We start from the raw sequence: 27,240 nt of genomic DNA, 5'->3' as shown, positions 1-27,240 counted from the left end.
GCCTCTTAACACCCAAAAATACATTTCTTCCCTCAGCATCTGGCCCTTTCTGTTTGTGAATCTTGCTAATTGAAAATTCCCTACATAATAACATTGATGACAAAAGTACTTCAGTAGCTGAAAAGCACTTTTGTGAAATTGCGAAAAGCACTCTATGAATGTAAAGTTGTTTCAATTAAAACTGTTCACTAAATACACTTGGACACAAAAATAAGATGTGTCTAATAGGTTATATAAATACAGCATCAACTTCAAATCCAGTCACATCAACAAAGAACAATTGTCTTACTTCTGGGAAGGTGGCATAGTGGGATTGTCACTGGTATTCCAGAGACGCAGGGTAATGCTCTCGGGACTTGGGTTCAAATCCAATTGAATCCAATAAAAATTTGGAATTAATGATGACCGTGAATCCATTATCGATTGTTGTAAAAACCCATCTGGTTCACTAATGCCCTTTAGGGAAGGAAATCTGCCTCCACAATAATGTGTAAATGCCCTCTGAAATGGCCTAAAAAGCTACTCAGTTGTATTAAACTGCTACAAAGACAATAAATAAAAAGGAATGAAACTGGACAGAGCACCCAGCATTGACCTAGGCACCCGAAACAACAATGGCAAACCCAGCCCTGTCGACATTGCTAACTAAGATCTCCTTATTAACATCTGGGGGCTTGTGTCAAAATTAGGAGAGCTGTCTTACAGACTAGTCAAGCAACAGCCTGACAGAGTCATACTCACGGAATCATACCTCCCAGACACCACCATCAACATCCCTGGCAGGACAGACCCAGCAGAGATGGTATACAGTCGGGAGGGGGTTGCCCTCGGAGTCCTCAACATTGAAATCTCATGGCATCAAGTCAAGCATGGGCAAGGAAGCCTCCTGATGATTATTACATGCTGACCCCCTCAGTTGATGAATCAGTACTCCTCTATGTTGAGCACCACTTGGAGGAAGCATTGAAGGTGGCAAGGGCGCAGAATGTATTCTGGGTGGGGGACTTCAAGGTCCTTCATCAAGAGTGACTTGGTAGTACCACCACAGACCGAGATGGCTGAGTCCTAAAGGACATAGCTGCTAGACTTGGTCTGCGGCAGGTGGTGAGGGAACCAAAAAAAGGGAAAAACATACTTGACCTCATCCTCACCAACATGCCTGCCGCAGATTCATCTGTCCATGACAGTATCGGTAGGAGTGACCACCTCACAGTCCTTGTGCAGATGAAGTCCCGGCTTCACATTCAGGATACCCTCCATCATGTTGAATGGCTCTACTACTGTGCTAAATGGGATAGATTTCAAACAGATCTGGCAACTCAAGACTGGGCAACCATGAGGCACTGTGGGCCATCAGCAGCAGCAGAATTGTACTCAACACAATCTGGAACCTCATGGCCCGGCATATCCCCCACTCTACCATTACCAGCAAGCCAGGGGATCAACCCTGGTTCAATGAAGAGTGCAGGAGGGCATGCCAGGAGCAGCACCAGGCATACTTAAAAATGAGGTGTCAACCTGGTGAAGCTACAACACAGGGCTACTTGCATGTCAAACAGCATAAGCAGCAAGTGATAGACAGGGCTAAGTGATTCCACAACCATTGGATCAGATCAGAGCTCTGCAGTCCTGCCACATCCAGTCGTGAATGGTGGTGGACAATTGAACAACTCATTGGAGGAGGCGGCTTCACAAATATCCCCATCCTCAATGATGGAGGAGCCCAGCACATCAGTGCAAAAGATATGGCTGAAGCATTCACAACAATCATCAGCCAGAAGTGTCGAGTGGATGATCCATCTCCACTTCCTCCAGAAGTCCGCAGCATCACAGGTACCCGTCTTCAGCCAATCCGATTCACTCCATGTGATATCAAGAAACAGCTGAAGGCACTGGATACTGCAAAGGCTATTGCTTAGCATTAACCTGCTCACTGACGTTCAGTTTGGGTTCTGCCAGGGTCACTCAGCTTCTAAGCTCATTACAGTCTTGGTTCAAACACGGACAAAAGAGCTGAACTCCAGAGGTGAGGTGAGAGTGACTGCCCTTGACATCAAGACAACATTTGACCTAGTGTGGCATCAAGGAGGCCTTGTAAAACTGGAGTCAAAGGGAATCAAGGGGAAAGCTCTCCGCTGGTTGGAGTTATATCTAGCACAAAGGAAGATGGTTGTGGTTGTTGGAGGTCAGTCATCTCAGTTCCAGGACATCACTGCAGGAGTTCCTCAGGGTAGTGTCCTTGGCCCAACCATCTTCAACTGCTTCATCAATGACCTTCTTTCGATCTTAAGGTCAGAAGTGTGTTTGTTTGTTGACGATGTTCAGCACCATTCACAACTCCTCAGGTACTGAAGCAGTCCATGTCCAAATGCAGCAAGAATTGAACAATATCTAGGCTTGTGCTGACAAGTGGCAAGTTAACATTCGCGCCACACAAGTGCCAGTCAAAGACCATCTCCAACAACAGAGAATCTAACCAACGCCCCTTGACATTCAATGACATTACTATTGCTGAATCCCCCACTATCAACATCCTGTGGGCTACAGAAACTGAAACTGAACTGGACTAGTCAAATAAATACTGTGACTACAAGGGCAGGTCAGAGGGTAGGAATCCTGCACGTGTAACTCACCTCCTAACTGCCCAAAGCCTGTCCACTATCTACAAGGTACAAGTCAGGAGTGTGATGGAATACACTGGATGAATGCAGCTCCAACAACACTCTTGCTTGACAATATTTAGAGCAAAGCAGCCTGCTTGAATAGCATGCCATCCACAAACATTCATTCACTCCACCACAGATGAACAGTGGAAGCAGTGTGTACCCTCTACAAGGTGCACTGCAAAAACTTACCAAGGCTCCTTAGGCTGCACCTTCCAAAACCATGACCACTACCATCTAGAAGGTCATCGGCAGCAGATACATGCAAACACCACCAAGGGGAGTTCCCCTCCAAGCCACTCACCTGACTTGGAAATATATCGCTGTTCCTTCACTGTCACTGGGGCAAAATCCTAGAACTCCCTTCCTAACAGCACTGTGGGTGTACCTATACCACAAGGACTGCACGGCTCAAGAAGGCAGCTCACCACCACCTTCTCAAGGGCAATTAGGGATGGGCAAAAAATGCTGGCCCAGCCAGCGATGCCCACACCCCGTAAATGAATTTTTTAAAAATCTGAAAACTAGCTTTACTTAGGAGGTGGTTTGGAAAAGAATGCCTCTTTTACTCATAGTTGTTTGGATTATCTGTATGACTTCCTATTATAGTCTTGTATCATTTCCAAGAATTGGTTTTACCTCACTCTCATGAACTGCTCGATCCTTTCACACATGTTGCATTTTGTTGTGTACCTCCAATGTTGGCTTCCGTCGAGCTTCCTCATGATATACTTTGGGGCCTGTAGTCCTTTAGTGGGCTAGAGCCGGTGAAGGGGGGCAAGAGAGCGACCAAAGACATCACTCAAGCCCAGGCTTTTGCTCCTGGGTCAGGTGTACAGAGACAGGAGAATTGCTGGCTCTGCAAATCCGACCTTTAAAAATGGCTGTCCATGGGGACAGGCTGGATTAGAAGTTGAACCTGCTGCCCCCAGAATGAGTGTGGAGGCAGGCTGGGCGGAAGGCCCGCCTCTGTGCTCTGACACTTTGTTGAAATAAAAAAAGAATAAAACAAAAAACAACCCTCCAGTCCTCACCACTCATCACCCACACACTCCCCACGCCCCATGCATGCCAGCCTGTGCTACCTCATGCCACCCCCATGGCCCTATAACCCCTATGCCTAAACATGCCCCTATACCAAAAATCATGGCCCCTAATAATCCCTATACCCCCCACATCCCCACAACTCTTTATCAGCCATGAGATTATTGAATGGTGGAACAGGCTTGAGGGGCCGAATAGCCTACTTCTGCTTCTTTTTCGTATGTTTGTAAAAGTTCAGACCTCCTACCTGGTCTAATCTGCACACTTGAGGTTTCACATTCCTGGCCTACCAAAATCACACAACAGTGGAGGTAGCTGGTGATCTGAATGGTCAGCTGCCTCTGTAAACCACGCATGCACGAACCCCAGCCCGACTCCACTTCTGTCCTGACGAAAATAGAACATGTTGTGTTCGGGGGCGGCACTTAGAATTTCTGACCATTTTCGCCATGACAGAGAGGCTTTGCATCGTGGCGAATATCGGCCTCAGAATGCACCTTGTCAAAACAAATGGCTGCATGGTCTTGGGCTCTCACTTCAGGACAATTTGCTGTTGAGTGCTGGAACTTTGTCCCAGAGTGGAGCACGCAGAGGGCATTCCAGGTTTGGAGGAGTCAATTTAATCATATGCTCGCACACAGGATGGCACTTGAGAGGGAGAGGGATGGTGCTGCCGGTAAAGGCAAAGGCAAAAACTGCAAATTGAACCTGGTCCCCTCAAGGGCACGTCCTGCTTCCATTCTCTCCATCTCCATTCATGCAGGACAAGCTGGCACACAACAGGAAGAGGTCCCAGGCCGGTGGAGGATTGCCTGAAATCAAGTTACTCACAGACTTTGAAAACAGAGCCATCCAGCTGGCTGGTGATGATCTAGACCGGTCCTGCGTTGACGGTAAGGTCGCCGGTGCTCAACCAAGAGAGGATCCAACAGTGCAACATCCACCAGACAGCCATTCCATGAGTGACGTATCCTGTTTTACAGGCCACTGCCATGTGCTAATCCTGTCCCCTTGCTTCCACAGGCACATCTGGGAAACAGCCAAGAGAGTCCATGACCCAGGGCCTCCAATTAAGCTCCGAAGAAACCTCTGAAGAGGAATATGAAGGCACCCTCCTTGAAGTTCCATCACAGCGCTCACCCATACCCTCCACCAGCACAGAGACACACATCTGAGTAAGACCTAGCTTTAGACTAGCCTTGGAATCACAATCTGGTGAGCACATCGCACTATCTGATCCACAACAGTTGGCGGCAGGGACTTCCTAGGTGTCTGGCACTTGGAGGACTGCTGGAGACAGAAATTTGCTGAGTCTGACTCAGATGACGAGCCTCTGGACTCGGTCATGTCACAGTTACTGGAGCTGCAAAGGCAAATTTAGGAACATCAGGAAGGGATGTCTGCTGCACTCCTTAGATTGCAAGGCATGATGGAGGAGTCCATCCGCCTTCAGGCTGAGGCGATAGTGCCGGCATTGCAACGCACTGAAGTCAACACTGGTAGGATGGCGGTCGCCATGGAGACCTTGGTCCAGGACATCGCTCCTGCACTGCTGCGCAGGCTCAACTCCATCGCTGATGCCATAATTGGCCTCCAACAGTGTGTACGCGAGAGGGGTGCAGGGCAGCTCGATCTCAAAGCTCCTTCTCCTCAAAGGGTCAGCCAGGGGCCCTTGGACGAGGATCAATAGGTGTACCCCCCAGGGCCATCCATCCAGGTAACTCCGAGATTGTCCGGCCCATCCCAATCCCCTCTTCCTGTGACCTTAGCAGCTCCAGCTCTACAGGCTGAGGAGGGTGACACTGTCACACAAGAGGACCCTGAAAGCAGGCAGCAGCCCTCCAGTAGATACCTGCCTAGATCATCACAGACAGGGCATAGCACTCAGCAGGTTGCCTCCACCTCCACTAGAGAGCACCAAGACATAGCGGCAGGTTTACGAAAGTAAAGATATTAATGCACAGCCAGAACATGGGTGTTAATCACATGTACATAATGTTCACTATTGTGAATAAACTCCCAAGAATGTCTCCCTGCCTGTAGCTCCTTGTCTTCATGAGCAGTGTTCATGTCACCCAGATGTGAAATCTTTCTGCACAAGATGAAAGCAGGTGTCTCAGTCCAGGGCCTCTTCCCTTTGTGCATTGTGCATTCAGACCAAAGTGATGATTCGGCCTCACACTCCCTGGACACATTACTGATGCCTGCACCTCGATGGTGCTTGTCATTGCTGCCAGAATGTAGTGGGCAGGCGGCACAGAGTTCCGTCATTCTCTCTGTGTGCTCTCAGCACCTTTAGGGTGGGGCTGGCCCCCATCTCTTCAGCATCTGTGACCACTGATGCTGTGCTCCTGAAGGGGTCAGGTGCTGAAGGCGGACAAAGGATCAGATGCTTTTAAAGTTTCATGGCTGCGTCTCTATGATATAACCCTGATCACAGAGCACAAGCGAGCTGTCCTAGGCCAGACAGGAGTCCTGGAGTCAAACATTCATAGTTGCAATGTGAGGATCTTATGGTGTCTCCTCACTGCATGTTGTCATCATCCTCCACAAATCTAGCAGCTATGAGCCAGAATGCACGTGCCTCATTTGGCCAGTGCGAGGGCCTCATTCCCGTCATCATCGCCTTTGAGGACCTCCTCACCCTCATCCCTGTTGGTATCCTCCTCATTGGAGGAGACCCCCAGCTCCTCCATCTTCTCTTTAGCCAACTCGTCTCCCCATTGCAGTGCCAGGTTGTAAAGGACGCAGCAGACGACGATGATGCATGACACCCTCTGTGGCCTATATTGCAGGGCTCCACCAGACCGGTCCAGGCACTGGAAGCTCATTTTCAGCATCCTGATGGTTTGCTCCACCAAGTTGCTGGTTGCAGCATGAGTCTTGTTATACCTTCGCTCTGCTGCAGTCTGAGGCCGCCACCCAGGTGTCATCAGCCACGTCCTCTGTAGCCCTTGTCCCAGAGGAGCCATCCCTGCAGCCTCTGTGGACCCTGAAAGGCTTCAGGGGTCTGTAACTGACTGAGGATGTAGAAGTTGTGCAGAGTCCCTGGAAACCATGCGCAGACCTGCAGGATGTGTTTGTGGCGGTCACATACCAGCTGCACATTCAGTGAGTGGAATCCTTGTGGCTGGTGTAGTTGACTGTGTGTTGTGACGGAGATCTGAGTGCCACGTGAGTGCAGTCGATCACATCCTGCACCTGTGGGAAACCCAAGATGTGGGGAAATCCTATCACTCTTGCATCCTGGCTCTCCTGGTCCCGGTTGAAATGCACAAAGTTGTGTGCCCTTGTGAAGATGGCATCTGTGACCTCATGGATGAGTTTGTGGGTGGAAGCTTGTGATATCCTACAGAGGTCATGTGTGGACACCTGAAAGGAGTCACTGCCGTAGAAATTGAGCGCCATGGTCACTTTCATGGCCACTGGCAATGGATACCCTCCATGTCCCCATGATGCCAAATCCTGCAGTAGCTGGCAGATGTGACAGGCCAGTTCCCTAGACATGCGCAGTCTTTGGCGACACTGCTTCTTGGTGATCTTCAGGAATGAAAGGCAATGTCTACCGACCCTGGGTCTATCTAGGCGCTGACCAGCACCGGCTCGCTGTGGCTCTCTGGCGGCGTGTGCGGGAGCCCAGCCGTCCCTTCTTCCTGAGAGTGCTGTTCCTCCCTCTGTGCAGCTAGGTGCTTCACTCACTCTCTTCTCAGTCATGTTTGCTCTCTGTAAGCCACTAGGCATACAGCTAGGTCACCAGACTCCAGGATCCTGATGTATTCCTCCTGCAGGATGAAGGAGAGAGATGCGTGGGTTAGCACAGGTGTGCTAACAACCTGTCTTGGTTAAGTCTGAAAGCCCCTTAACGCATCCTGGAGAGTGCTGACCATCACTTGGATGGCCAGAGATTAGTGCGCTACACGGCTGCCCGAAACCCCACCTTCCTCCGCCCCACTCCACCTGACTGATTGGCGGCAGCCGTGCCCACTGGACTGCATGCTGTGCTCTCAGCTCAGGCGCAGGCATTCTCCTAACCCGCACTGCAAGGCTGCACTGTTAGCTTGAACCATGGGGAGACTGGTCCAAATTGAGATGATGACATTGCAAGAGGCTGTGGGCACCTCCACCAGCGATTGCTCCATGGTCAGCTTTGGCAAGGAGATTGTACAACTTGCCCAGTCGGCCAACTCTTCCGCAGTCCACTAAAATGTTCATGACTTTGCAGTCTGTGCTTGGGGGATGAAAAGCTCTGGAGCACTTGGTGCCACTTTTATGCCTCTGCGTTGCTCAAATGGACAGATAAGCTAGATGCCCAATTCCAATGCATCAATGGCTGCACCTGAACTGTCACAGCTGCAGAGGAATGGTCACATTATACAAGGTGTCCCTAATGTTTGGACACTTCCCTTGTTCACCCTACTACCCCACCCGAATGCTTGTGCACTACCTTCAACCACAGGGCAGCCCTTGCGCCCTCCCCGAATGTACCTCAACCTTGAAGTCCAACAGGCGACCAGGGCGAGTGCTCCGCAATGTTACTGTGTATTCACCTCCGAGTTCCCCTCAAAGCACAGCCCACCAAGTGCACGCCTTTTATATGCTGTTGTGAAACTGTCGGCGTGTGTTCCTGCCAACGTGGGCGGACGATACAGCGGGGAGGTGGTGGTGGGGGACGATTCCGGTGGGCTGGCCTAATGCGGATGTATTACAATGAGATTCCTGACGTCCAATGGCGGGAAATGCGGCCCACCATCGACCAGCTGAGCAGACAATTGCAACTGGTTTCATGCTGTCGTGAAACTGATTGCGCTGTATTGTCTGCTCATGCCACCGAACATGCCCGATGCCAGCGGGCACGGAAAATCCCGGCCTTGGTGCGAGTTAGGATATGGGCAGCAGAGTTTTGGATGGGTTTGTGCTTATGGAGAGTAGATGACTGTAGGCTCGCCAGGAGAGCTCTGGAACAGTCAAGTCTAAAGGTGACAAATACATAGATGAGGGTATCAGCAGCTGATGAGCTGAGGAAGGGGCTGAGATGGATGATGGAAATGGAAGTTGGTGAATTTAGCGATGGAGTGATTGCTAAGTCTGTGAACAGTGAACAAGTGGAGGAATGGAATTGGTGGCTGTGAATCAAGTTTATGTTGGACTGGAGAGATTGATCAAGATTTTTCCAGTCCTCTGGAGACGGGGTGGAAAGTTTCAAGGATCAGTAGGTTGGATCGGTTTCCTGACACAGTCCTGCAGCCAGGCATTTAATTGACAGTGCCACAGGATCTAGAGAGGCTTTTCACCCCAATGTGGCAGGCAGCCAATTTACATAATTAAAGACCCAATTAGGGTTCATTTGATGTTGCTGACAGCAAAGGTCAACCATCCTGTTGCATGGAAAGGCCACCAGATAAATGGAGGTGACCTCTCTGCCACACTCCAGGAGAGAGAACAAGGCTCAGTGGGCAAAGAAGGGGCCACAATCAGGTAAGGCATCACCCATGGCCCTAATGACCGCCTCCAGGAAGAATTTTGCTCTCGAGCCCTTAGCCCAGTGAATTTTTAACATTTTTTTACTTACCTCTCAGACGTTCCAGGTCTCCTGCATTCTTCAGCAGCGACCACCTCTGCCGGTGGCACTGCTGAGGCTTCAGACCTACTGGCCTTGTGACTGGGCCAGTAGCATCAGGAACCTACCCACAGGTGCCTAATTAGGAGGCCGCCTGTGGTACAATTGCCAAGCAGGTCTCACTGCCGACAACAGGACAAAGCAGCTTGCTTGATTAGCACCACATTCCCAAACATTCACTCCCTCCACCACCGACGCACAGTAGCAGCAGTGTGTACCATCTACAAGATGCACTGCAGGAGTTCACCAAGGCTCCTTAGACAGCACCTTCCAAACCCATGACCACTACCATCTAGAAGGACAAGGGCAGCAGATAGATGGGGACACCACCACCTGGAAGTTCTCCTCCAAGTCACTCACCATCCTGACTTGGAAATATATCGTCGTTCCTTCACTGTCGCTGGGTCAAAATCCTGGAACTCCCTTCCTAACAGCACTGTGGGTGTACCTACACCACATAGACTGCAGAGGTTCAAGAAGGCAGCTCACCACCACCTTCTCAAGGGCAACTAGGGATGGGCAATAAGTGCTGGCTTAGCCAGCGAAGCTCACATCCCGTGAATTAATTAAAAAAAAGAGGGTTCGTGACCCACTTTTTATCCTCTTGTCAGAGTCCCAACGCCCCTCGTAGAATACAGTCCATTGGCTTTGGTCTCCCGAATAATTAACATAATTTTTTCAGCCTTACCACTGGAAGCATAGTAACACACTCAGCACAATGGAATGTAGACGACACTGACTGAGAATATCTTACTGCTTCATGCAGGATAAAAAAAACTTACTGAATTATTTTTGACATGGATCATCGCTTTGAAAGAAATCAATATTCTAAAGCAAAGTTCTTATTAAGCAGTCATGTATTTATACTTTGATTACCATCTATTGTTCTGCTCTGGCATTGTCTGCTCACCTCTTTGCCTTTTTTTTTGGCAGGCATTCCTGTGTTCTTCAATAGCACATGAATATTATTGTGAGCAACTGAACCGATCACAAATCTCTGGTATGTTGCTATAAGGAGCAATGAGGTAAACTTATCCCTGCAGTTGGCAGGTTGGCTGCCTCATTTTGAGCACCAGGCCTCATTTGTGGCCAGAATCTGTGCTCCTGGGCCACAGGTGGCCACAACATCAGGTAACCCTGTCACCCTCTGGGCTAGATGAAAGTAATTCTTGTGGTGAAGGGCACTCTAATTTGCAGGGAGAGGGGAGGTGGAGAGTCAGCGACAGAAGCTGGGATCATGGAGCCTGGAGGAGCGCTCCTGCTCCTTCTGGCTCCCCAAAAATGAAGAGCAACTTGCCTGTGGGATCCTCTTGGGTCAGACAGCATTCTTGTTAGAGCGTGCACAGTGCATGGTTGCCTAGCACAGTCCAAAAATTGGAATCAGGGTTGAATGTACATCATGGCACAGGGATTCACATTTTAAATGGGCCTAACTCCCGGCTCAGAGAAACATTTCTGCAACCAAAATGAGGCAATGGGGCGGGAAGCATTTTCCAAAAGTTACCACCACATTTCCTGACCGTTAACCCCTATTTGTTTGGGATTACCTTACACTCTGACTTTCCTTTGTTTGTAGTGGAGGAATAGCTACTAATCTTTGTCTGATCCATTTCTTGATTTGACAGATAATGCCATTAGCTCATTCTTTCAAGAAAGATATTTTGGGGGTAATATTCAGTTTCAGTGATGGGAGTAGAGGGGGGCTGTGGCTGATCCCCTTTGCCAGTTTCTGCCACTGCCAAAAGTGAAAATTATCCTTTGTCATTTTGTTTACGTTTTCCTTCTAAAAAGGTGCTACTGACAAGGCATGTTATTACATTCCAATTAGTCCCATTCCTGTGGTGAAAGTGCAGGAGAGTGGAACTAATTGGACAGCTTTTCAAAGAATCAGCACAGGCATGATGGATTGAGATCTTCCTACAATGCTGTACGATTTTATGATTCTGCGAAATGGCATTTAAGAAGAATACTCCAGTGACTTCACAGAGGAGTCACATGTCAGTGAATCAACTCAATTCCTGCAGATACATAGGAAAAACATGTTGCCGTTCAGTTCCTCTACACTACCAACCACTGACAAAACAGGCAGTTTCTCAAAAAGTATTACTCACAAAGATTTATTCCTTCCATACTGATTGACCTGGTACAGTAAGAATGAAAGGGAAGCTAACTGTTTTTCCCTTGATCTTGAGGATTAGTTATTTTATTACAGGATTGAATTTTCAAAAATAAAAGTGTATTTTTAAGGCAACACCATGACAGTGAGTTGCTCCACCGGTATAAACTGAACCACAGAGTGCGATTTGAGATCCCCAATCCATTCAGTTACTGACCTCAGCCATGTCACTATCAGGAGAGATCAAGTGAAAACTGATAATTTTCTCACAGGGATGAATAAAAAATTGACGTGATATTACTTCCAACTCACAATTATTTTTGCCCAATTTACAATTACATTGGCCTGGGAGGAGGTCAGCTTTAGTTTGTGTATGGTCTCACAAATAAAACTCTACTAACATTGCAAAATCTTGGCTTGAGCAAGGCCAGGCAAAAAGGTGACATGATCCAGCCTGCAGGCTTTGGACAAACCTAGCCAAGATTCTGAGTCAATAGAAGATACTGTTTGAGGATGTAGATGGACAAAGCCAGCTGTCAGCTTTTGTTCTTAATTCCCAAGCTGGAAAACATCATTGGTCAGGGTCAGGACAAAGTTTATTCAAATTGAGCAGAGGCTGAAGCCTTAAATATGTCAGAGAAACTTAGTGCATTCCGATGTAGACACTTAATGCAGAGGGCTCTGGGAGTACAGCACAACTTGTGTACTATGCTTATCAGGCTCTTGATTTTCATGTGTATGGCTGGAGTGTCTGAACAGCATTCCATCCCTATGGTGCCTGTTTGAAATACTTTTTTTTTGCAAAAATATACTTTATTCATAAAATATCTTCAACCACATTCCAAACCATTTCAAAATCACCATTACAAAGGTACAATCAGGTTCAACTTTTACAACATGTATCACAAGGTGCATCAGTACCAACAATGAATATTACAATCATTTGCAGACATTCATTTTGAGCTGTACAGCCCGAGAGGCTCTACACAGTTCCCAGTCCCTCGGTGCACTCTGGCAGAAAGGTTTTAGGCAACGACCCTTCCCCATTGCACCTTTGCGGCGGCTGCCCCAAGCTTTAGTGCATCCCTCAGCACATAGTCCTGGACTTTGGAATGTACCAGTCTGCAACACTTGGTCGGGGACAACTCTTTGCACTGGGAGACCAACAAGTTTCGGGCAGACCAAAGAGCGTTTTTCACCGAGCTGATGATCCTCCAGCTGCAGTTGATGTTTGTCTCAGTGTGTGTCCCTGGGAACAGCCCGTAGAGCACAGAGTCCTGTGTCACAGAACTGCTCGGGATGAACCTCGACAGAAACCACTGCATCTCTCTCCAGACCTTCTTTGCGAAGGCACAATCTACAAGGAGGTGAACAACGGTCTCTTCCCCGCCACAGCCACCTCGAGGGAAACGTGCCAAGGGGGTGAGACTCCTGGCGTGTAGGAAGGATCTGACGGGGAGGGCCTTTCTCACCACCAGCCAAGCTACGTCTTGGTGCTTGTTGGAAAGTTCTGGCAATGAGGCATTCTGCCAAATGACTTTGACAGTCTGCTCGGGGAACCATCCCACAGGATCCACCCTCTCCTTTTCCCTCAGGGCCTCTAAGACGTTACGTGCCGACCACTGCCTGATGGACTTGTGGTCAAAGGTGTTTCTCTGCATAAATTTTTCCACGAGGGACAGGTGGTACGGCACGGTCCAACTACTTGGAGCGTTCCGCGGCAGCGTGGCCAGACCCATCCTTCACAACACTGGGGACAGGTAGAAGCTCATCACGTAGTGACACTTGGTGTTTGCGTACTGCTATGCACTGCTTGATGCAGCCACACACAAAGGGTGTGGGCACGTTTTTTTCCCCTTTATCTAGAGGCTTGTACATCGCGTCCCTGCGGACACGATCCATTTTGGACCTCCAGATAAAGCGAAAGATGGCTCGGGTGATCGCCATCGCGCAGGAGTCTGGAATGGGCCAGACCTGCGCCATGTACAGCAACAGCGAGAGTGCCTCACACCTGATGACCAGGTTCTTACCCGCAATGGAGAGGGAGCGTCACTCCCACATGCCCAGTTTCCTTTTCACCATAGACACTCGCTCCTTCCAGTTTCTAACGCATGCCCCGGTCCCTCCGAACCATATCCCCAGCACCTTCAGGCCGTCAGCCCTGACGGTGAAGGGGACAAAGGATCGGTCAGCCCAGTCCCGAAGGACATGGCCTCGCTCTTCCCACAATTTACCTTGGCTCCTGAGGCCAGTTTGAACTGGTCGCAGATGTGGATCAGTCTGCGCACCGACAGCGGATCCGAGCAGAAGACGGCGACATCGTCCATGTACAGGGAGGCTTTGACCTGAGTGCCTCCACTGCCTGGGATCGTCACTCGTCTTATGCCCGGATCCTTCCTGATGCACTCAGCAAAGGTTTCTATGCAACACACGAAAAGAACAGGTGAGAGAGGACAGCCCTGCCTGACTCCAGATTTAATCGGAAATCTATCTGATTCCCACCCATTGATTGAGACTGCACTACTGATGTTACTGTAGAGCAGTTGGATCCAATTGCGAATTCCCTCCCCAAACCCCATTTTGGGGAGCACATCCACCATGTAGGTGTGCGATATTCTGTCAAAGGCCTTCTCCTGATCCAGGCTGATGAGGCAGGTATCCACACCCCTGTCCTGCACATAGGCAATCGTATCCCTTAGCAGCGCGAGGCTGTCAGAAATCTTCCTGCCCGGCACAGTGCAGGTCTGGTCAGGGTGGATCACCAATTCCAGAACGGATTTGACCCGATTGGCGATGACCTTGGACAGAATCTTATAGTCCACATTCAACAGTGAAATGGGTCGCCAATTTCTAATTTCCTCCCTTTCCCCCTTGTGCTTGTAGATGAGGGTGATAATGCCTTTCCTCATGGATTCTGACATACTGCCAGCCAGGAGCATACTCTCGTACACTTCTAGCAGGTCTGGGCCGATCCAGTCCCACAGAGCCGAATACAACTCCGCCGGCAAGCCATTGCTTCCGGGAGTTTTACTCTTCTCGAAGGACTCAAGGGCCTTAGTCAGTTCGTCAGGAGTTAGCGGTTTGTCCAGGCTTTCCCGCGTACTGTTGTCCAAGACCTCCGTGATAGAGGACAGGAAGGACTGGGAGGCCGTGCTGTCCGTGGGCTTCACGTCATACAATCTGGCATAAAAGGATTTGCTGATCCTCAAAATGCCGGACTGTGATGACTTTACTGAGCCGTCTTCTTCCTTCAGGCTGATGATCACAGAGCTCTCTCTGTGTACCTTTTGGAAGAAGAAACGTGAGCACGTCTCATCCTGCTCCACGGAGCGGACTCTGGAACAGAAGATGATCTTGGAGGCCTCCGAGGCAAAGAGCGAGGCTTGCTGGGCTGGCCTCTTGGAGTTCCTCCTTGACATCGAACCCCATCGACTGCAGCCGGAGCAGATTCTGCATGTCTTTCTGGAGTCGGGACATTTCTCTCTGTTCCTTTCTAGCTTTCTGGGTGCCTTTGAGAATGAAAAACCTCTTGATGTTTCCCTTGATCGCTTCCCACCAGTGTGTCAGGGACTCAAAGAGGGGTTTCATGGTTCTCCAACCTTTGTAATCCCTCTTGAGCTCCTCAATGTTCTCTGGGGTCAGCAGTTGCACGTTTAGCTTCCATGCCCCCCTGCCCACCCTCTGGTCCTTCTCTAAGTGGCAGTCAGCCAGTAGGAGGCAGTGGTCAGAGAAAAACACCGGCTTGACGTCGGTGGATCTGCCTGCGAATGCACAGGACACAAACAGGAAGTCTATCCTGGAACAGATGGACCCGTCTGGCCGCGACCAGGTGTATCTACACTGCGCTCCGTCTGCAGGGTTGCTGAAGGCGTTGTGCAGCTTGGCATCCTTAACTGTTTCCATCAGGGATCTGGACGTAGCGTCCAATCTGCTGTCGGCCCTGCTGGATCGTCCAGCCGCATTGATGATGCAGTTGAAGTCACCGCCCAGAATGACCGGCCTGGAGGTCGCCAGCAGCAGTGAGAGCTGCTGAAAAACCTCCAGCTGCTCGGCCCCTTGTGACGGGCCATACACGTTAATTAACCGGAGTGGAGCGTACTTGTACATTATGTCTGCTACGAGGAGGCGCCCGCCCACCACCTCCTTAACCTCGGAGACGGTGAAGTTGCCTCCCCGCAGCAGAATACCCAGTCTGGAGGAACGAGAGTCGTTTCCGCCCGACCAGATCGATGGCCCGTGGGACCACCATCGTGACCATTACCTGTAGGAGCTGAGGTGCGGTATTGCACACTCCTGCAGAAACAACAGGTCAGCTTTGACCTTGGCAAGGTAGTCCAAGGTCGCAACACATCGTGTAGTAGATTTAATGCTACGCACATTTATGGATACAATCTTTAAACCCATTTTAAAGCATTTATTCTCTTACCAAACCTGTTGTCTCTGAGAGTCCCAGACCTTTAGTCTGCTCCTTCATACCCGTAGTGTGCTCAAACTGCCTCACTTTGAATGGGCTGAGGAAATCCCCATTGGCAGTGTTCTGCTCGGGTGGCATCTGGGGGTCCGTGCAGAGAGCGGGGTTTGAAATGTCCCTTGTTGGAGAAGCTTCTCCAATCCTCTCCACCTCTGGGGCGTTGCTGCTCCTGGCTTCCCGGAGCTGGGGTGCGCTGAGCTCCTCACTGCTCCCATATTCCTGGGGCTGGGGTGCGCTGGCCTCTTCGGGTTGTAAGCAAAGTTGGGGTGCGCTGGTCTCCTCATTGTCTCCAATGTTCTGGAGCTCAGGTGTCTCGTCCTCCAACTCCCTAGAGCTTTGCCGCTTCTTCTGTCGGTGCCGCCCTGGCACTTATTCGTCCGAAGAGCTGCTGCCCATGTCATCCATGTCGGATGGGAGACGCCTCTTGCCACTTGTCTGGGAAATGGCTTGGTTCCTTCTTAGCCCTTTCTTCCTTTTGGCTCTCTTCACCGTCTGCCACTCCCCCTGCTGCTTTCCCACTGCTGCCTCCTCCTTCTCCATTGATTCGCTCTCCTGAGGACTGGGAGGTTCAGGGGGTAGTGCTGTTGATAGAGGCAATTCTGTTGCCTCAATCTTTTCCTCCACCTTGTCTCTCTCTGTGTCCTCCTTTGTCCCGTTGAGCTCCCTGGGGGCCTTGTGGTTGGAGTGACATGAAGCATTTCTTCTGCTTCCCCCTCGTTGGCTTTGGCTGCCTGTGCGTAAGTGAGGCAGCGTTTGGGGCAGGTCCTGTAGAGGTGACCTGCCTCGCCACACAGGTTGCAGCACTTAGCCTGTTTGCAGCCTTTTGTCTGGTGCCCTTCCTGTTTGCAGTTCTTGCAGAGGGCAGCGCTGCAGTTGGCCGTCACATGACCAGCCTTGCCGCATGAGCGACAAAGTTTGGGTTGCCCAGCGTAGACAAGGTAGCCACGGCTTCCCCCGATAGCGAATCTGGAAGGAGGGTGGAAGGTGGCTCCCTTACCGTCAGTCTTGAGCGTGACCTTAACCTGGCGTTTGCATGTCCAGATCCCCAAATCGTCTCTAACCTCGGTGCAGCTCCCAATCTTGTCGAAGTACCTGGTGAGGAAGGTGAGCACATCGGCGACAGGGACTTTGGGGTTGTAAAGATGCACCGTCATCACCCGGTCCCGCTGCAACGGCAGAGCAAAGAGCGGCTCCACCGTCAGGATCTTCATCTCCGGCAGGTCTCTCTTCTCCTCGAACATCTTCAGGAACTTGACGCAGGCTGCCACTCGCTTGAACGTCACATCGAAATATCCAGCGCTGGGGAAGTCTTGCAGGCAGTAGATCTCCGCAGCTTCGAATCCACACACCTTCAACAGGATCCTCTTGGTGAAGAAGGCCCGATCCATAGGTGCTCCTCCTTCGCTGTCCTTCACCATGACTCAGACGGTGTTAGGTACCCCATGGTATGGGGTTCGATTGGTTATGGCATTTGCTTCACGACCTTGCCCTGGCAGAACCATGATCATGGTCTCTCCCCTGCCAGGTAAGTATGAATACATGCTGAACAGAATACCCACTTTAAATTTAAAGAGAAACTTATCCCTGCCATTCAACACCTTTCCCCACACGCTCCAAACACTACACATTCATGTCTTCCTAGTACCTGGATAATGTATTTTTAATTAGGATGCTGGTGTTGCTGGCAAGGCCACTTTTTATTGCCCATCCCTAAATGTCATCAGAACATAGTGGTGAGCCAAGTTCTTGAACTGCTGCAATCCATGTGATATAGGTATATCTACATTCACTCTGCTGGGTAGGGAGTTGCAGGATTTTGACTCAGTGACAATGAAGGGACAGTGATATAGTTCCAGGATGGTGTGTGACCTGGAGGGGAACTTGCAGGTTGTGTCATTCCCATGCAGTAGGGGTCATGGGTTTAGACAGTGCTGTTGAAGCAGCCTTGGTGAGTTGCTGCAGTGCATCTTGTAGATGGTAAACACTGCTGCCACTGTGCATCGGTGCTGAAGGGAGTGAATGTTTAAGGTGGATGATGGGGTGCCAATCAAGCAGGCTGCTTTGTCTTGGATGATGTCAAGCTTCTTGAGTGTTGTTGGAGCTGCACTTAGTCAGGCAAGTGGAGAGTATTCCATCACACTCCTGACTTGTGCCTTGTAGGTGGTGGATGAATTTTGTGGAGTCAGGAAATTAGTTACTCGCTGCAAAATTCCCAGCTTCTGACCTGCTCTTGTAGCCAGAGTTTATATGACTGGTCCAGTTAAGTTTCTAGTCAATGGTAACCCTTAGGAAGTTGATGGTGGGGAATTCAATAATGGTAATGCCATTGAATATAAATGTGGTTGGGGGGAGGGGTGGGGGTGCTTAGATTCTCTCTTGTTGGAGATAGTCATTGCCTGCCATTTGTGTGGTACAAACTGCACTTGTCAGCTCAAGTGTGAATACTGTACAGGGCTTGTTATATTTGGGCATTGACAGCTTTAGTATTGGAGGAGCTGCAAATGGAACTATACACTATGCAATCGTAAGTGAACATTCCCACTTCTGACTTTGTGATAGAGAGAAGACCATGGATGAAGGAGCTGAAGATGGTTGGGCCTAGGACACTGCCCTGAGGAACTCCTGCAGTGATGTCCTGGGGGCTGAGATGATTGGCCTTCAACCGTCACAACCATCTTCTGTTGTAGTAGGTGTGCCTCCAGCAAGTGGAGAGTTTTCTGCCTGATACACTTGGGTGCTAATTTTCATTGGGATTAAAATGAGACTTGTTTCATCACTTCTCTGATTATGGTCGGGTGGTGAACACAAGTAGCTACCCACTGTGTTTCACAAAGCTTTTAATCACCCTAGCATTATGTTAGTGACTTTTTAGAAGAATTGCAACCAACGCAAAACAAAATGTGATGAAACTACTTTTATCAATTGGCTCCAAGGTTCCCATTCAGAAGAAATCTAAGAAGTGCCCCAGGGCACAGTATCCTTGGGAAGGGAGTAAATCTGCCCAGTTAACATCAAATAGTAAAAATATTGCTTTCCTCTTAAACTTTGAATGAATATGCATGGTAATTAAACACTGCTGTTGATATATCATGCTAAATGCTCTGCACATCAGAGAATGATGATGAAGAGTCATTCGGACTTGAAACGTTAAATGTATTCCTCTCCGCAGATGCTGTCAGACCTGCTGAGTTTTTCCAGGTTTTTTTGTTTTTGTTCTAGATTTCCAGCATCTGCAGTATTCTGCTTTTAACTTAGTGTTTAATTTGACTGCCACCTCTCTTCAAGGAATGTCTACCTTGAAGAAGTATTGCTCTTCTCTCCGACAGGATTTCCGCCTGATGAAGAGTCATTCGGACTCGAAACATTAACTGTATTCCTCTCCGCAGATGCTGTCAGATCTGCTGAGCTTTTCCAGGTATTTTTGTTTTTGATCTTTAACATATAAGCCAGGCCAACACTTTAATGTAGTACTGGGGAATTATTAATTTGTTGGAAATGCCATATTTCAAATGTGATATAAACCGAGGAGATCCTGCCTGCCAATTTGGAAGTATACGAATGAACTGATGACACCGTTCAGAAGAACAGCAGTGCGGGTGGGAGAGGTGGGGTGGGGTGGGGTGGGGGGGTTTTGTCACCTATATTTATCCCTCAACCAACACCAAAAGACCATAAGACATAGGAGCAGAAATTAGGCCATTCGGCCCATTGAGTCTGCTCTGCCATTCAATCATGGCTGATAAGTTTCTCAACCTCTTTCTCCCGCCTTCTCCCCGTAACCTTTGATCCCCTTACTAGTCAAGAACCTACCGATCTCAGTCTTAAATACACTCAATGACCTGGCCTCCACAGCCATCTGTGGCAATGAATTCCATAGATTCACCACTCTCTGGCTAAAGAAGTATCTCCTCATCTCTGTTCTAAAAGGTCTTCCCTTTACTCTGAGGCTGTGCCCTTAGGTCCTAGTCTCTCCCGCTAATGGAAACATCTTCACCACGTCCACTCTATCCAGGCCTTTCAGTATTCTGTAAGTTTCAATAAGATCCTCCCTCATCCTTCTAAACTCCATTGAGTATAGACCCAGAGTCCTCAAACGTTCCTCATATGTTAAGCCTTTCATTCCTGGGATCATTCTCGTGAACCTCCTCTGGACCCTCTCGAGGGCCAGCACATTCTTCCTGAGATACGGGGCCCAAAATTGCTCACAATATTCTAAATGTGGTCTGACCAGAGCCTTATAAAGCCTCAGCAGCACATCCCTGCTTTTATATTCTAGTCCTCTCGAAATAAATGCCAACATTGCATTTGCCTTCCTAACTACCGACTCAACCTGCAAGTTAACCTTAAGAGAATCCTGGACTAAGACTCCCAAGTCCCTTTGCACTCCAGATTTCTGAATTCTCTCCCCATTTAGAAAATAGTCTATGCCTCTATTCTTCCTAGCAAAGTGCATGACCTCATACTTCCCCACGTAGTATTCCATCTGCCACTTCTGTACCCATTCTCCTAACCTGTCCAAATCCTTCTGCAGCCTCCCCACCTCCTCACTGCTACCTGTCCCTCCACCTACTTTTGTATCATCTGCAAACTTAGCCAGAATGCCCTCAGTTCCTTCATCTAGATCATTAATGTATAAAGTGAAAAGTTGTGGTCCCAACACTGACCCCTGCCGAACTCCACTAGTCTCCGGCCGCCATCCTGAGAAGGACCCCTTTATCCCCACTCTCTGCCTCCTACTAGACAGCCAATCTTTTATCCATGCTAGTACCTTGCCTCTAACACCATGGGCTCTTATCTTACTGAGCAGCCTCCTGTGTGGCACCTTGTCAAAGGCCTTCTGGAAGTCCAAGTAGATAACATCCATTGGCTCTCCTTTGTCTAACCTGCTCGTTACCTCCTCAAAGAATTCTAACAGATTTGTCAGGCATGACCTCCCCTTGATGAAACCATGCTGACTTTGCCCTATTTTACCATCAAAGTAGAGTGGATGAAATCAAGCTGGCCAAAGAGCCAACTTGTCTTGTGATCTTTTGAATTACTGCAGCGTGCTTATTTAAGGAGCTGATCAGCATTAATCTGGGCTACCTGTGCTCATGGAGAGAGCTTCATAAAAATCAAAAAACAAAACTGTGGATATAGTAAACTTGGTGGAGGAAAGCAGAGAAGAGCGGATTATTATAAATTCTTTCTTGTGAGGCAAGCTTCGCTGGGAAGGCCAACTCTTATTGCCCAAATTGCCCTTGAGCAGGTGGTGGTGGTAGCCACCTACAACTGAATGGCTGCTAAACCATTTCAGAGGCTGTTTAAAGTCAACCACATTGGTGTGGATCTGGAGTCACATGTAGGCCAGTTCAGGTAAGCTTGGCTTCCCTGAAGGACATTAACAATCCAACAGTTTAATAATTGTTATTATAGAAACTAGCATTTTCTTTCAGATTTATTAGTTAATTTTAATTTCCCCATGATAGAATTTGAACTCATGTCACCAAAGCATTAGCATTTTGCGCTGCTGGATTACTGGTCCAGTTAACATTACCACTATGCTATTGCCTCCCACAGGTAAATGACAGTAAACACTATTTTATTTTGGAATTATCTTTATCCTATGTCAGATCCAGCTGTTATTTTTGTCCTGGTTTGTATTAGCCCTGGGCCTGAATTTTACCCTTGGCGGGCACGTGTGATCGGCAGGCCTGAGATTGGTCAGGAAATGGACCGCCGACCACAATCAGTCCCTGGCCACGATTTCACGCTTGCTGGCCAATTAATGGCTCAGCGCTGCCAGGGTGGGGGTGGGCGATGATGTCACCATGGGCACGAGTGAGCATTGCGAGAGAGCTCCCTGAAGGCAGACAGCTGCTTCAGGGAGTTGCAATCCTTCAAATGGTTAAATAAGGGTTTAAAAAGCTGACAAAAAATCTCCATGTGTCAAATCAAGCCCCTGATAATATACCTCATAAAAATGCTGTCCACAGATATTTATTTTTATTTTATTTCACAACGGAGATTTCATACCACCCTTGGATGAGGTTTGATGAAAAATGCAAAGGCCACCTGGCCGATTGGCCCATCCGCCAACCGTAAGGTTGGATGGGCCATGAAAAATCGGAGACAATTGCGCCGTTATTGGGCTTAATTGCCCTCTTAATTGTTGGCGGGCACGCACCCGCCGAGCGAAATATCACGCGAGTGCGTGATGACGTCGGGACGCTCGCCCAATGTCAGCTCGCATGATTTTACGCCCGATCGGGTCCGGTGCGCGCCTGCCCGCAGGACTTAAAATTCTACTCCTGATGTTATGTGACATGGTTCATGAATAAGAAAAAGATTTCTTACTCGGAATTGAGGCAACTTCTTCACATCTGTCTGGTGAGTTATTACAATGGGGGACAACTTCAACTGCCAACTACCTGTTTATCGTGTGCAAAAGAGATGGCTGGCAGTTAAAAGTCTGGTGGGGACCTTGTGAACTATTTGCCCACTGGAATCAATTTTCTGCTTAGCCTTTAAATGGGCATCCAGCACACCTTCGCTTGTTGTAGGACGTCAACTGCAGTGTTCAAGAAACAAAGGGTGAAGCATGCTCAAGCCATGCCAGTCCAACTTTCTCTAGGTGCCAAGAGGCTCCTCCAGGCCTGTAAGAAATCTTCCAGCTGTTGACCTATTCTTGCCCTTTCTTTACTCCCCTCCCCATTGGCTGGCTGTGGGGTGTGGCCAGCTAGTTTTCCTCCTCACCAGACTGATGAATTACAGAAGCCAGGCCATGTGGCGCTCACAGCTCTCTGAAAAAATGTTAATGGAGTCCACCAGGCAATGTATAAAAATCAATATGCTTCAACTGAAAACAAAAACATCAAAGCCACTGTAAACTCAAATAATTTTGGCCTTCTGTAACACAGGATTTACTACTATGATATTTTCTGTATTTTGCTCCACTTTTTTGGAATGTCCTGAAAATATATTATTTCATAACTTCTATTTTTGTATTTCTTTTGGGTCAGGCACAAAAAGATCTGGTGTCCTAGCGAGCCTGAGAGGATATTGTGCATTCTTTCATTCAACATGGCAGCTTAACCAATAGGTTTGAGTTGGCCGAACTTGGCTGAACAGCCAGATTCTGTGATGTACACCCCATGTAATTCTATGTCAGCCTTACATACCTGTTAGGTACATTTCTTCTCCCTCTGTGAACATCTGGTGACATCTGACACACCTCGCACAAGTTGGGTGGTAATGCTTTCCTCCTGCCTAAAAAAGAATGTACATTTATTAAAAAATATCATTGACTTAGGTCAGGATCTTCCGGTCGGTGAGCGGGGACTGCCCCCGCTCGCCGATGGGTAAAATGACGCGGGATGACGTCAGGCGGAACTCCCGACGTCACCCTGCATCATTTCCATTTTCAGGTCGATGGGGGCGCAGCCGAGTCAGCTGTGCGCCCGCCAAACTGTCAATGGCCTATTGGGGTCATTGAAAAAGTAATTAACATCATTAATGGATCTGCCCATCCAACCTTAAGGTTGGCGGGCAGGCCGGGAGCCCTGGCGGGCTTCAGAAAAAGCATGAAACCTCATCCACCAGCGGGATGAGGTTTCATGAGGGTATTTAAATTTTTAATAAAGGTTTCAATAAAAGTTATGGACATGTCCCAACTCATGTGACAGTATCACATGAGGGGACATGTCAGGGAAATTTTTCTATCATTTGTATAACAATTTTTAATTTGGAGCCAATCTCCCTGAGGCAGCACTTAGCCTGAGGGAGATCAGTGCGCCCTTTCGCACACATGCGTGAAAGAGCGCACTCTCAGCTGAGGGACTGCCCCCCCGCCTGCATAGGGAGCGCATAGTGCTTCGTGGCGGACGTCATGCTGGGCAGGCCTTAATTGGCCCTGCCCATGTGAAATGGCTGCGCGCCCCCAATCGGGGGTGCCGATTGGAGGCGGGCCCACCCATGCCCGCTCCCTCACTTTCCCCCCAACGGGGGGGAAAATATTTCCCTAAGAAAGTTACAACTGGGTATTTATTGTGGGCACATCAACCTTGATTCTTGATTTTCTTCCCTGCACTCCGAGTGGGTGATGCTTTATGCTAAGTGCTAACATGGAAATTCTGCCACAGCTATATATGTATTTTTATTTTCCAGGAAACAATCAGAAGCTTGTACTTTACTGATTCTGAGTTGATTTTCTACAAATTTCTTTCTAAATCTTTCAGCAATGGTATGAATTTCACACCTCTCAACCACCTTCCCTTGTAACAGTGTCATCCTTTGTCTCACTAAACTGTTCCAGTTCAGATTGTCAGATAAACTGACAGAAAAACGACATAGACATGAGAAATTAAATAGCTCATTCTCTACCTTAGCAAATTTTCTAAGTACATTGATTGTCATACAGGTAATGAAGAAACTAATGTTTGGAAAGAAATAGCTTATGCAGCTTGGTAAAAGTGTGATTGAGGATTTGATCTTTCAAAGGGAAATATTAACAAATGTGAACCCAAGAATTAAGTTGATAACATAACGCATACTTATTTTTAGTGGGTAATTGAACTTGATAACAAAAGGTACAGAGAAAGTTTCATGAAGATCAATAGCAGAAACATTAAAGAATCAATGCGAGGATGCAAAATAGTCTTCTACATACTCATTCTGAAAAATAATCTAGTGAAAATATCGTGTATCAGCATGAATAGAGGTACCATGAAATATTTTTAAGTTAAATGCACAAATGGCTTACAATGTATCACATTGTATATTTTGCAATGAATCAGAATCCAATTTTAAGTATGTGGGCACAAATCCAATTAAACAAATGAAATAAAATTTCAAACCTTAATGATATGGGAAAGGACAAACTTTCCTTTACATAACTAAAAGGAACAGAGGCTGCTGAAAATAAGTCACTTATCAGGTGTATGAAAATGTGTGGCTTTTGAAAGTTACTGAGTGTAGATTTTCACACACGAAGGTGTGGATGGATAGTTCCAATGGACTTATGTCCTCACGTACTGTTGATGGTTGGGGGGAGTTTCAAAAAAACACCATTTATATGTAAAAGCAATATGTGAAATGCTGTTTATTAAATAGGGTTGGGGCTTTAAGTAAAAGAATAAGGCTCCTTCAGCCCTGTCAGATGGACATAAATGACCCTATAGTACTATTATGGAGAAAAGTAAGGAAGTTGTCCTTGGTATCTTGGCTAATATTTATCCCTCAATCAACACCACTAAACAACAAATTATAATTTTCATATTACTGTTTGTGGGTGTTTGCTGTGTGCAAATTAGCTGTCACATTTCCTAATTGCAACTGTGACTACACTTCAAAAAGTAATTGGCTGTAAAGTGCTATGTGATGTCCTGAGATCAGGAAAGATGCTCTATAAATATAAGTATTTCCTACTGCAGTGGTTGTAGTGGTTCAAGAAGGCAGCTCACCACCACCTTCTCAAGGGCAATTAGGGATGGGCAATAAATGCTGGCCTAGCCTGTGATGCTCACATCCCATGAACAAATAAAAAAATTATTTTCTTTATTGAAAAAGACATGGAAAATTAGTTATGGCCCATATTGGTGGTGAGTGCTGGGACCTTACGCTATGACAATGGGTGATCTTGGGAAAGTACATTTGTTTTGAGTATAGTGTATGATGTAGCTTCCCTTTCCTGTAGGAGAAAACTTTGGTAGATATATAAGGGCATATGAGTATTCACAGCATACAGTCTGTCTTATAATAATACATATCAACACTGCACTTTTAGAAATGTTGGGTCTGAATTATTCTCTCAGGTTCAACATCACCGCTATGCACTTATTACTGCTCCTCTGTGTAGAATCCTTGAAGGTTCAATGTGTGTATTTAATTTAAAACAAAATTCACAGTTTGATAAAAAATTATACCTTAAGGTTTATTATAGTAACTACATTATTTCATACATATTCTTGCAATAATAGTGTAGCAACAATGCTTAACAGTTCTTTGGACAATTATGCATATTCAATAAATTGTTACCTGCAGCTTTCCATGTAAAAAGATTTATGATGGCTCATGTGTCAACACACACAATAACTTTTAACTTAACACTGCAAAGGTTAGATGCCATTGTTGGAAATTATAAATAGCTCACCAAGCTGTAAATTTTATGTGAGGTGGTACTTAATGAATTGACTCACTTCCCATGTGTATTGCTACATTAATAAAGGCAGATAATGATTTATTAATTGAAGGGCTTCCAAGTCTGATAATGACATTGTTACATTCCACTTCAATAACTCTTCACCATCAACCCTGCCACCAATAGGTTAGTGTTTAAATATTAATATATCCAACAGCAAAATGTGTTGATATCATATGCCTGTGCCTGCAAATATGTTCATGTGTGCACCTTGTGGAAATACATAGGAGATCTGATCAAAGCTGTGGCAACTCAGTAGTCTGCCAATGTCTTTTATACTTCCAAAAATTGTCTCAGTTTATCTGAGTCTCTTTATTTAGACATAATCATTGACGATTCCATCAAACAAGGGGTTAAAGAGTTGTCTTCAATAAATGATGCTACTCTCTAAGGATAACGACTGAGTTTCTGAGCAACAATCAATTCATCTCAGAGTAAGTCAATTTTATCAACAAAACCTTCTCCTAAATGAAATTACTTCGTTGCACTGAGGCAAGTGCCAGTAGAGCACTGCTTGGAGGCCACTTGGCAGGAGAATGGAAGTAAATGTGAGCACAGAATGAATGCTGTAGATTAAAACTAGGAGAAACTGTAATGATGTAGTTCTATTTTAAAACCAATAGCTCTGGAGGGCTGGTTAGCAAAGATGTGAGGTGGTCCCTATGGAAAGAAGAAAGTTAACAGAATATAAGTTATGGGGAGATAAGTATTTGCTAAAACTGTGTACCGTGTATTTTGTAATTTCTCCCCATTCCCCACAGACACTTTTTTCTTCTTTTGTGGGTTATCTGATACTGCACATTGCTCTCCAGTAAGGAATGAGGCAAGGACATAATCATAGTAACTAAGGCTTCACAATTAGACAGATGAAGGTATAATTCCTACAGAGCTTACTAGACAATTTCAGCCATTTTCAGAAAGCTCCATAACTGCATGCCACTTAATTTAACAGTTGCATAGAAGGGGTCAGCCCCAACAGAGGGCATATTATTCACATGGTGCTTGGACACTGAATTATGAATTTGCAGTTTTGAATCAAAGACTGACTGCCTTGAGTTTACAGGGCCACTTTTGCCTTGGATTTGAACAAGCATTGTTAACTCATCACCACCCTTTGTAAAGGTTGGGATTGAAGAACAAACAATTTTCTTA

The 27,240-nt window shown here is 47.3% G+C and overlaps 1 protein-coding gene across 9 annotated transcripts in view; it reads right to left on the bottom strand.

The window, feature by feature from the left end:
• The window catches only part of ablim3 (actin binding LIM protein family, member 3), a 335,178-nt gene that overhangs the window by 78,258 nt on the left and 229,680 nt on the right, over positions 1-27,240 (bottom strand). For all 9 annotated transcript variants that reach the window (XM_078550582.1, XM_078550574.1, XM_078550577.1 and 6 more), the window contains one exon: positions 23,072-23,159. In XM_078550582.1, the coding sequence (XP_078406708.1) occupies positions 23,072-23,159 (88 nt within the window). The remainder of the gene's footprint in view (positions 1-23,071; positions 23,160-27,240) is intronic.

This window comes from Cetorhinus maximus, chromosome 10 (assembly GCF_964194155.1).
Source record: "Cetorhinus maximus chromosome 10, sCetMax3.hap1.1, whole genome shotgun sequence".
Classification (NCBI taxonomy): Eukaryota; Metazoa; Chordata; class Chondrichthyes; order Lamniformes; family Cetorhinidae; genus Cetorhinus; species Cetorhinus maximus.
This window is presented reverse-complemented; position numbering and strand designations above follow the sequence as displayed.